This window comes from Osmerus mordax, chromosome 9 (genome assembly GCF_038355195.1).
Source record: "Osmerus mordax isolate fOsmMor3 chromosome 9, fOsmMor3.pri, whole genome shotgun sequence".
NCBI lineage: Eukaryota > Metazoa > Chordata > Actinopteri > Osmeriformes > Osmeridae > Osmerus > Osmerus mordax.
In genome coordinates this window covers 2,249,119-2,260,436 of record NC_090058.1, presented here as the reverse complement: position 1 = coordinate 2,260,436, position 11,318 = coordinate 2,249,119, and the positions used below count along the sequence as shown (strand labels likewise).

The following is an 11,318-nucleotide window of genomic DNA, read 5'->3' as shown; positions in this document are numbered from 1 at the left end:
TATCTACATGCTTACACCAGTCACACTGATTGAATCATACTATGTTTACATGGCCCCCAATGCTGACCTCAGTCTTCTGTGTCTGAGCATTTTCATTTAGTTGACCAATTAAAGGGAGCATATGGGAGGCAGTGCCTGCCCACTGCACGACAGCCCTGCTGTGGAAGCACAGCTCAGCAGGACAGACTGAGAGGCCCCTGCATGCCTGTGGGAGTATGGGGCGTGCTTCATGGTTTATGCTTTAGAAAGGTCCATAATCTTCCCACTAATCTGGGGCTTGAGGTGGAATTCCCCCTGGGCATGGAGAGCCAGACTCTGCTGGCAGTGTTCGGGCCTTCTGGTGATGCTTGCATATCCGACGGACCTCAGAACAGTTGGATCGCATAGGAATGAGGAAATGAGTTGGACACAGTGGGGTTCTAGTGTGAGCAAAGATAACTGTCTTCCCTAGAATTAATCTCAATAACATCTCAGCTCAAAACGTAGTATGTTAAAATGTGATGATCAGAGATCGGACGAGCAAGTTCAGCCCAGGATTTCTATCGTGAGCGACTATTGCCCCCTGGTGCCAAAACGTTAAACATACAGACTTCGGCAATCAGGAATATCGGTCACACTACACCACACAAAGGACGTGTTGCAAAAACAACTAAACGTGGGGTCTTGAACCTACTACGCCTTGGGTTGTGTCTCATCAGCTGTTCTGTGGTCATTTCAGCTGACACCTGAGTGTTGTGAGTTCAGGGCCCATCTGTCGGTGCCCTACGGCCAGCCGTGGGCGTTAATCCTGAGAGCGGGTCACAGGAGACGAGCCCAAACCATCCCTGCCCTCAAGACCCCTTCTTCAGGCCAGGTAGCCGCTCCCAGCCCTGTGGCTCAGTAATCCTCTTATCACGCACAATAGATTGAGCAGGGGACCTTGCGCAAGAGCAGCGATTTATTGTTCACTGCTCCATGCTGTTCACTGGTGTGTAAGTGCTGGACTTTCCACACGCGTTCTGAGCTAAGTGCTCAGTGTTCTGCTCACAGAAACGACTGACAACCCCCCCCCCCCCCCCCCCCGTCTATAAAACTTCCCTCCCGTGACTTATGCAAAACAAGTAACACAAGCAGAAATCAATGAACATTTTACATTATGTAATTCTTGATCTTTTATTATGGAACTTGTTTGTTGTCGTGTATTTCGTACAGCATAACACGAGATGTTGAAGCTCCGTGTTTAGAGGTATAAAAATAACCCCACGGCGCCGACAGAACTGTAGAGTGACCTCACTCCATCTCATTCTGGCTGAGGTGAGATCATATATGTTCAAAGAAAGTCTGCAGATTTTTTCCGTATCTGATTCTACATATCGATTACAGTAAATGAAATTCCTTCCATGAGCTGCAATGCACACACACGCACACACACACACAGATCAGGCTGCTAGCCTTAAAAGCAAGATGCGGATATCTGGACTGTTGAACTCTGGGTCCTGCATTTCCGAAGGGACCTCTTCACACAGGAAGTCTCTGAGCAGCAGCTATACGTGAAGGAAAACACACAGAGGAGAAGCAAGTCGTTAGAGAAAACCACTGCAGTCACTCCTACACTTACAAAACGGTTAGACATTTGATTTGTTTAATCATCTGTTGAAGACAGGTCAGAACAACCATTGGAAAAGGGTTGAAGTTGAACAGTTGAAAGCACATGCATGTTTGCATAGCGCTAGTAAGATTAACCGTTATGCAAAACCTCGAAAAAACGTTTCTCCACTTCGGGGTTGATGCCAACTGTGCGTTGCTCGTAGCAACAGATGATGCAGGTGTCTGGACCAGCTAGGAGCTTCAGAGTTTCCACCAGAGGCGTCACAGACTGTGGGACAACAGATCATGTCATCCACCAGGTTCACATGGGTCTTACAGCAGGAGTACATGTTCAGGAAGGAACCAAGTATGCAGCAGCAGTAATAGTGTGTTGTAAGGAGTTGTACAGCACCTGTTCATAATAGATGCAGTCTGCCATCAAGATAAAATGAGGATGAGGCAGGAATTCTGACACATTTTCACCCCTTTACAGACAGGAAATATGGTTTATTACAGGGATTTTTCATGATTTGAAGACAATCCATAGTTATTTTTCTATCCTACATTATGGCACATTGTGATGGCTGCAAAGTACTACTGACAGATATTCAAAAAGCTTGCTTGCATTAACTGTAGCTATGTACATGCAAATAATGAATGGACTATAAGCAGCTAAAAGTACAAACCATTTTAGTACCTTGGCTGTGATGGATCCACTGTTGACGAGTGCCTGGTTGTCTCGGATGTTCACTTCGAGTAAGGACTGCAAATCTTCCAAGTCTGTAACGGTGACTTCAGCTCTAAAAAGAATGTAGTTCATGTCGAATCAGTGGTTGTAAATGTTGCGATTATGTTACATACAGTACCGATACCGGTACATCTGTTCTTGGCTGCTTACCCAGTTAGCAAGGATGCAGGTTGAGCTAGCTAATTCGATAGCTAGCTTGTGTTAGTATATAATGATTATACTACGCTCGTAAATCTTCGCTCTTGATTTTTTGCTAATTAGTTTAGTATAATAACTTACCCCAACGTTGCTGCCATTAGACCGACAACTCCCGTACCTGATCCCAACTCCAAAACACTTTTGTGAACCCATCGGTTTACACCCGTTATAGGATCATAAAACTGTTTCGTTTCTAAATATTTTGAAAGCACGATTGCAGCATCCCACACCACACATCCCACATCTCCTTTAAAGCACTGCTTCATCTTCAAGATAGATCCGTCATTTTTCTCAATTTCTCTGACAAAATAGTTATCGTCTTCCACCGTGTGCTCCGCCATCTTGAATTTAGCAGGTTTACCTACAGTGTCAGTGCGTCTCCAGTAAGCCCCTACCGGTGAAGTTGTTACATTTTCCAGACTGAACACTATAAACCTTACTCACCCAGAGCCATTGGAAGAGAAATAATCTCAAATAGTTTTTTATGGCTCTATTCACCGGTACATCTGCCGCGTGAATCAGGTGTTGCGATACCCGCGTGCAGTTCTCAAAGAGAATGTGGCGGGAAATAACCTTCTATCTAGCCAGCTGTAGCTATGCAAGTGAAATCAGTTATTTGGTATATCCATGATTACATGTCCTATAAATTAGTAGGCTATATATCCTGTCATAAAATTTCGAGTTGAACCAAAGAGGAACTATAGCCTACTTCTGAAAATGCTAAGAAGCAGCACAGATGAGGTGACACCTGGCTACAGTTCAGACTCCGGGGGAAGCTTTGTGTCACCTTTCGGACAAGCTTTGTCTCACGGCCATGGCTGTGAAACAACATCTTCACTTTCTCCTGATGCTGCCAGTTCCAGCTCAAATCCCCCGCACCCTGCAGCAGCACAGCCAGGGACTGCTGCGGGAGACGCAGGCCCAACATCAGTCCTCTCCAGTAAGGTCATGTCGTGACTGGCAAATCTAGTCTCGTTTCCTTGATGCTGCTGCCGTTAATCCACCAATTTGGAGTCCAAGCAAGCAAGTGGTTTGGTAGCTAGCTAATTCCTTTCTGTTATTTGGGAAAAATCACATATACATATATATTTTTGTCTATTAGCAGATAGCCTTATGATGAGTAATTGGTATAAAAAAAAAAAAAAAACCTCAGCTCATTAGCTACCTATATGACTCTCAGGTCAAGTGAATCGGAGCTTCAGGCAGGGGCGGACGGGTAAATCCGTCCCTTCGTCCGGTTTCAGCAGCTCATCCTTCCGCTCCGGAGCGGCCACCCCCAGACTAAGGACGGCAAGCGGACACCCTGCCCGGACGCCACAGACGGAACACTCTGGAAGTAAACAAACTCACCAGTGGATATAGTCAGAGTCATAGATTTATTGTCAAGTCCATTGTTGATACACATGTACCAATTAAATTTTTGTGAAATGGCAAGCTCATACAGCTACATAAATGGAAAAACTAGTGGCAAAAATTACAAAACAAAAGCTCATAGCAAGAAGTTTTTGAAAAAATAGCAACATAGCAATAAAAAAAAATACAAGAATGCCAAAAACATCATACATATAAACTGAAGAGTGCCAGAGAGTATGTTCATTAAGTTTGTTTATTGGCACCGTATCTGACTTCATCTCCTTCTCTGCAGTGGCCACCTGCTCCTCTGCCACCTCGGCCGTGGGCGCCTCTGTGATTGTGGCTGTGGTGGAGGGACGAGGCCTGGCCAGGGGAGAGATAGGCATGGCTAGTATCAACCTCAAATGCCCAGAGCTGATCCTCTCTCAGTTCGCAGACACAGGAACCTACGCCAAGGTAGAAAGTGATCAACTCATTGGCTGGACTAGATGACAGTAGACCTGTTTGCACTTCTAATCCTTGATGTTCCGCTGTACTTTCTGTTCGTAAGAAGGATAGAAGTGGCCGATAAAAAATGAATTAAATGTAAGCAAGGTAGTCGCGTCACTTGTCAGTGTAGCTTCGTCCTGGTCTTGGGGTTCACACTCTGATCCTCTGACTCTGGTCCTCTGACAACATGACCACCACCTTTATAAACACTGCTTTAAGCAGCTACGCCACCCAAAAGCTAGCTCTTCGATGGTGCGGGTGGGCGGTATTTATACTGAGAGAGTATAAATAAGAATTCAACTCAGTTACATAACAGCAGTCCTATCCAGAGGATCTCAGAACTATCTTGTTGCCCATTGCACACCTGGCACCTGGCCAACCAAACATCTCTGACCCCTTCCCAGGTCATCACCAAGCTCCATATCTTGGTTCCTCTGGAACTCCTCATGCCAGACACAGCCAGCGAGAAGGGGAAAGGAACCAAGCTTTACAGTCTCATCACGGAGAACTTCCAGGTACCGATGCGTTCGCACGCAGCGTTTGTTCTAACGTTCCTCAGGTCAAACTGCGCCCCCTCGTTTGCGTTTCAGGCAGTAGCTTTCACGGCGATTCAGAGGAAATATTTCAACGAGAGAAAAGGTTTGGAGTACATTCAGCAGCTGTGTGCCCCTGAGTTCAGCACTGTGCTTATGGAGGTGCAAGCTAAGTAGGTACTCTCAGAGCCCGCAAAATACACAGTAGACACGGGCTGAGGTTTGTTTTCTAATGTGGGTGGGACAGCTTTTCTTTAATGACAGGATGAAGCTGTTAAATATAATTTTCTAAATAAAGTGTGTGTGTGTGTGTGGGGGGGGTCAGATTTTCTGGTTAAAAAAAAATGGATAGGACATGACCCACCCATGTATAAGGCAACCCTCGCCTCTGAATAAATACCACACAATTTTAATACGGTTAACTTATTTTATAGTTATGTTATTATTTGTGTTCTAGGTACTACTGTCTGGCTGCTGCAGCCGCTCTACTGAAATACTTTGAGTTCATTCAGAACTCCATATATGCTCCTAAGTCCCTCAAAGTGATCTTCACTGGCAGTGAGCAGACTGCCATGATCGACTCTGCATCTGCCTCAAACCTGGAGCTTGTAGTCAATAACAGGGACCACAGGTACAAAGGCTTGACTCAATTAGAAAGGAACACTGAGTTCAATTGCTGTATAGTATTTTATTTATTTTGACCCATACAGAGTTGTTATAGGTGTGTGTGTGCATGCATGTGTGTGCGTGTGTGTGTGTGCATGCATGTGTGTGTGCATGCATGTGTGTGTGCATGCATGTGTGTGTGTATGTGTGTGTGCATGCATGTGTGTGCTTAACGATTGTTTAGTTCTTAGAAATAGTTAAACTTTTGTACTTCTACTTAATGTAAGATCTGTATATGTTTAGTGTTTTGCACCTCCCTGCCACAGTAAATTCCGTGTTTGTATAACATACATGGCGAATAAACCGAATTCTGATTCTGATGTGTGTAGGAGTGAGCACACCCTGTTAGGCGTGCTGAACTACACTAAAACTCCTGGTGGAGGTCGACGGCTGCGCTCCAACATCCTGGAGCCTCTTGTGGATGTTGACACCTTAAACATCCGTCTGGACACCGTACAGGAGCTGCTGCAGAACGAGGATCTCTTCTTCGGCCTGAAGAACGGTCAGCATCAAGCCTTACAGGGGCGCTCTGGACGCTTTGCTGCTGTCTGACATGCTGACTTGACCTCACAAGGCTAGTGGCTGTTTGGTATGTTATGTTAACTGTACTGTGTCCTTCCTAAGCCATTGGACATTTTCTGGATATAGACCAACTGCTCTCTGCTCTGGTCCAGATCCCCAAGCAGGAAACGGTAAATATTTACTTTAGATTACTGCGAACATATTCTAAATTCACTCAGATTTAAAAACAGTTCGGTTCCCTCTGTTATCGTTTTCTGATTATGGGAAGTCTGAGTCAGAACATTGAAATAATCAACACATTGGCTCTCGATGCAAAGGTTCAAGTGGCAGAGTCCAAGATTACACATGTGATTCAGCTGAAGCATACACTGGAGTTGATCCCCCCTCTCAAGGTGAGTACCAGATGGACTCCCACTTAAAAACAAAATCTCGAAACACTTCTTGTATTTTAAGGGGAGCTTTGGTTTAACATCAACCATACAACCTCACTGTATCACGTGAACAGATGGTGTTGAAGAACTGTGACACGGCTCTGCTCAAGGCGTACAGCAGCTCATTGGAAGACAACAGGTCAGACCTCTGTGTCTTACAAACAGCGTTAGAGAAAAGGGATTGGATATCCTACTGTATGAATAGCCCCTGGATATCCTACTGTATGAATAGCCCCTCGATATCCTACTGTATGAATAGTATACAGTGTATAGTGTATACTGTATGGGTGTACACCCGTACTACAGAGTCCCATTCCTTCATTTGCTATATCTGGACCTCAGATTTGACATGATACTGGAGCAGGTCAAGACGGTCATAAACGAGGACACGAGCTACGCGAAGGGCAGCCTGACCATGCGGACTCAGAAGTGCTACGCCGTTCGCCCCGACATCAACGAGTTCCTGGACATCGCACGGCGAGCCTACACCGAGATCGTGGATGACATTGCAGGTGACGGCCCAAAAAGGATGTCATTAGTCTGTTTCCAGGGGAGAAAAATCGTGTTTTACAGAGATTGAAACCACAGTGGATGTGCTTCTGATGCCCAGGGCTGGTGGAGCAGGTGGGGGAGAAGCACAGCTTGCCAACGCGCACCAGTTTCAGCTCCTCCAGAGGGTTCTTCATGCAGATGAAAATGGAGGGAGTGGCCTTGCCAGATGGAAAACTCCCAGCAGAGTTCATCAAGGTGACGGTTACTACAACAGGACAGTTGTATCTGTATCTACCCAAAGTGCCTTATCTTGACACGCTGTGATGTTGCCGTGACGTTGCCGTGACGGTTATCTCAGGTCACAAAGCAGAAGAACAACTACAGCTTCACCACGGCAGACCTGATGAAGATGAACGACCGCTGTGATGAGGCCCTTAGAGAGATCTTCCACATGTCTTATGTGTGAGTGATGACTGACAGACTACACCAGTGTGTCGGTCTACAAAAATAACTTAACATAAATTAATGTTAACATCTTAAAGATGGGAATTAAAAAGCAACACATTCAACTTTTTTTTGTTTTTTTTTCTTGGCTCACATTTTCTCAACTTGAATTTTTGGATGGGAATTCTTTTGTGTTGGGCGGCCGCAAAGTAGAAAAGGTCAGGAATGGCTGCTATAGTACACAAACAGAAGAGATGTCGGATGGACTCCCATTCTCTCCCAGTAGATGGGGCTATTTGTTTGTGTGGCTTCTACAAAGTGGTGGTCTCTGATCGTCCTCACCTGTCTGCCTCCAGGGTGGTCTGCCAGCTGCTGGGTACTGTCCATGAGCACATCCACTGCCTCTACAAGCTCTCTGATGCTGTGTCCATGCTAGACATGCTGCTGTCTCTAGCCAACGCCTGCACCATCTCAGACTACGGTGAGTCCAGTCCCCGCAATCATACCATTCACACAGTATCAAGTTCTCGCTTTCATCGTATACCCCCTGAAAGCCCCACCCACCCCTCCCCCAAACTCCACAGCACTTGGACTTCTCTCCTGCTTGGTCTGAATCCCCCCTTTCTCATGAACCTCACATGGCAACCAGCAGTGACAGGGGCTCTAGTGTGTCAGCAGCAACACCCTGTGCTGTCGGGACTGACAAAGAAGCCGTTGTCTTCTCTAAGCAAAGTTTTTTTTTCCAATGGTGGACTCCGTTGTCCAGGCCCCTCCTCCCCCGCCCCCCCTCCCCCCCCCACCCCTTCAGGCACATGGGTGGTGAACAGCGCTTCTCAGCTGTCTGAAAGAATCTCTCCAAGGACACGTGCTGATCGTCTTCCCTCCCAAGTGCAGTCAGCACCCCTTCTCAGATTACCCCGGTTACGTAACCATCACTGTATTCAACCAGACATCTCTGTGCCCAATTGGGCCCAAGAAGCCTTTCGACAATGGACACTATAGGTTACTGTACGAGAGAGAGAGAGAGAGAGAGAGAGAGAGAGAGAGAGAGAGAGAGAGAGAGAGAGAGAGAGAGAGAGAGAGAGAGAGAGAGAGAGAGAGAGAGAGAGAGAGAGAGAGAGAGAGAGAGAGAGAGAGAGAGAGAGAGAGAGAGAGAGAGAGAGAGACCTCAAGTGTTTTTAGATGTAAATAGCTGGGGGGGAAAAAATCTGAACCCCTTTATTCCATAGCATTTTTATTAAAGCCTTCTGGCAATTACAGTATGCACAACCTTACCTTAGTATCCGATTGCACTATGTTGACCACTCACGCTGCTCATTCTTATTCTTATTTTATATGTATTTTATATTTAAATTGTTGTACTCTTAGATTGTTTAGTTCTTAGAAATAGTTAAACTTTTGTACTTTTACTTAATTTAAGATTCGTATATGTTTAGTGTTTTGCACCTCCCTGCCACAGTAAATTCTGTGTTTGTATAACATACATGGCGAATAAACCTGATTCAGATTCAGATTCTAATTCTGAACAACACTTAACGTTGTTCAGTTAAAAACAGTGTGTTTTTAAGTGTGTTTCATCTGTCTGGTTTGTGCCTCTGTGACTGACCCTCTGCTTGCAGTGCGTCCAGAATTCACAGACACCCTGGCAATCAAGCAGGGTCGTCACCCCATCCTGGAGCGCATCGGCGGCCAGCAGCCCGTCTCCAACAACAGCTACATCTCCGAGGGCAGCAACTTTGTCATCATCACAGGACCCAACATGAGCGGCAAGTCCACCTACCTCAAACAGGTGGCGCTCTGCCAGATCATGGCTCAGATAGGTGGGTGAAGACGTCTAACTAGCCTATGTAGAACTATTTCCTCAGGTATGTATACAGGCCACCAGTGCTAGTGAATGGCTAGCTTTTCGTTGGCATAGCTGGTTGTGGTCGTGCTTAAGGAGTCGGAGGTGGAAGGTTTAATCCCAGGTGGGGGCGAACATTAGCTGGGTATGCCTACCTAACATCCAGCCCAACATGATCAAAACCCTCAGATGAGGTCATCCTGTAACCACTGGAAGTGGAGCTGTCCTCGGCTGCTTAATGGCTGTGTAATCTCCCTCAGGGTCCTATGTCCCTGCTGAGTATGCGTCTCTACGGATCGCTGACCAGATCTTCACCAGAATCGGGGTGGATGACGATTTTGAGACCAGCTCCTCTACCTTTATGGTGGAAATGAAAGAGGTAAAAAAAACACTGGCCAGCGTAAAGCTTTGATATTGTTTTTTGTTTTTGTTTTTTTTCAACAGTGTAAAATAAAATGCTTAATCTTGTGCCTTTGTGCTCCTAAGGTCTCATATATAATCCACAACGTGAGTGACAGATCCCTCATCATCATAGACGAGCTGGGACGTGGCACCAGTGCTGAGGAGGGCGTGGGCCTTTGCCACGCTGTCTGTGAGTTCCTCCTCCGCCTCAAGGTACTGTGCGCTGACCCCACCCAGCTCCCTACTCCTTCCTGAAGGAAACATTTTTAATATGACACTAACAAATGACTCAGTCGATTAGATTTTACTCCCAGGCCTTTCTGCTCAGCCTGGAACACAGTTCTGTATTGATAAGTCTAAAATGCCTCGTGCAGTGGAGCTGAAATCAAATCAGGAAGTTATGTTGTGACTGGTCTGTTTGCCTTTCTCTTAGCTGTTCTGTACGCGAATTACTGCTCTCCAAGTGAACAAAATGTGTCCGTAAACGAGTAGGGTCGCGCGACCAAATCCATAGCACTGTTGATTCACCAACAAAACCGTTTGTGAGCAGTCTGTCAGGATCAAAGAGCACCCAACATCCCAGCGTTAGGTGTGTGTTCTTTGTTCTCCTGTTTGCCTCAGGCCTTCACTCTGTTTGCCACGCACTTTCTGGAGCTCTGCCAATTGGAGACGTTGTATCCTAACGTTGAAAACCAACACATGGAGGTCCAGCACACACGCTCCGCAGAGGCCGGAACAGAGAGCGTGGTCTATACCTATCTACTGAGTCAAGGCTACTCCGAAGAGAGGAACTATGGTAGGTAACTAGGGGAATGACGATGAACACTGAGTGACTGTGTCTCTCGAAAGGTAGAATATTTACCTCAGTGTTCATGTTAGGTCTGAGGGCCGCAGAGATGACGGCTCTGCCTGATTCTGTAATTCAAGAAGCGAAGACAATCGCTTCCAGAGTCAGCAAGCAGCTATCGGTACAGCCTTCCCTTCTAATCCTGCTTTTCTTTAAAACTAACATAAACAACATGTCAGCTCATGTTCTTCCTTCACATCCCTCTCCCCTACACCCCGCTGTGCATCCGCCTTCCCTTGTTCCAGACCAAGCAGCACACCAATCCGGAAACTCTTTGCCAAAGAGCAGTATACCACCTGGCCACCCGTCTCCTGCAGACAGCCAGGAACTCCAGACTGGACCCGGACAGCCTGCGCATCTATCTGAGAGGCCTGAAGACACGCTATGAAACAGAGCTGCAGGTCATGGGAGAGGCTGTGTCCATGGAGACGGAGGAGGAATGAGTCATTGGCAAGAGAGTGGATGCCAGAGGGCTGGGGAGGGGGCCATGGAGGGGCATGAGAAAAAACTGTAGGATTTTTTGTATTTACTTGAGGTCATGTTGCCCTTTTAAGGTGTTTGACAGTAAAATACGATTTTAAACTCTGTTGTATTGTATTTTGTACTATTCAAGTTTGTCTTCGCAATGTATGTTTTCGAAAATTATTATTTTTATTTTTTTAACGAAAATTATGTTCTCCAATAATAATAATTTGATGGGTGTGGTCGTGTGGACACGGAACACCCACTCTTTCTCGCCCACATCCAGCGTGAGCCCCCTCCCTCCGTTCAGTCCCCTCCCTAG

At 46.2% G+C, this 11,318-nt stretch overlaps 2 protein-coding genes across 2 annotated transcripts; one reads left to right on the top strand and one right to left on the bottom strand.

The window, feature by feature from the left end:
• Nucleotides 1–1,126: 1,126 nt before the first annotated feature.
• On the bottom strand, nt 1,127–3,018 carry vcpkmt (valosin containing protein lysine (K) methyltransferase). The gene is given in 5 exon segments (XM_067242565.1): nt 1,127–1,523; nt 1,736–1,855; nt 1,979–2,051; nt 2,253–2,366; nt 2,594–3,018. Coding segments are annotated over 5 exon segments (837 nt in total). The 3' UTR covers nt 1,127–1,418.
• A 211-nt stretch (nt 3,019–3,229) lies between these two features.
• On the top strand, nt 3,230–11,000 carry msh4 (mutS homolog 4). The gene is made up of 20 exons (XM_067242557.1): nt 3,230–3,452; nt 3,693–3,848; nt 4,158–4,321; nt 4,759–4,869; nt 4,945–5,060; nt 5,345–5,518; nt 5,883–6,055; nt 6,178–6,245; nt 6,393–6,467; nt 6,581–6,645; nt 6,849–7,018; nt 7,117–7,253; nt 7,357–7,460; nt 7,799–7,923; nt 9,062–9,262; nt 9,546–9,664; nt 9,772–9,900; nt 10,309–10,483; nt 10,567–10,655; nt 10,780–11,000. Exons 1-20 carry the CDS (start codon nt 3,230–3,232, stop codon nt 10,975–10,977), a joined length of 2,772 nt encoding a protein of 923 aa, XP_067098658.1. The 3' UTR covers nt 10,978–11,000.
• The last annotated feature ends 318 nt before the right edge of the window (nt 11,001–11,318 follow it).

Excerpts from the sequence above, each read along its gene's own strand:
- msh4 (XM_067242557.1), top strand. The coding sequence starts at position 3,230 with ATGCTAAGAAGCAGCACAGATGAGGTGACACCTGGCTACAGTTCAGAC. Across the intron at positions 6,646-6,848 it reads AGCTCATTGGAAGACAACAG|ATTTGACATGATACTGGAGC; the intron begins GTCAGACCTCTG and ends TCTGGACCTCAG. Across the intron at positions 7,254-7,356 it reads TCCCAGCAGAGTTCATCAAG|GTCACAAAGCAGAAGAACAA; the intron begins GTGACGGTTACT and ends CGGTTATCTCAG.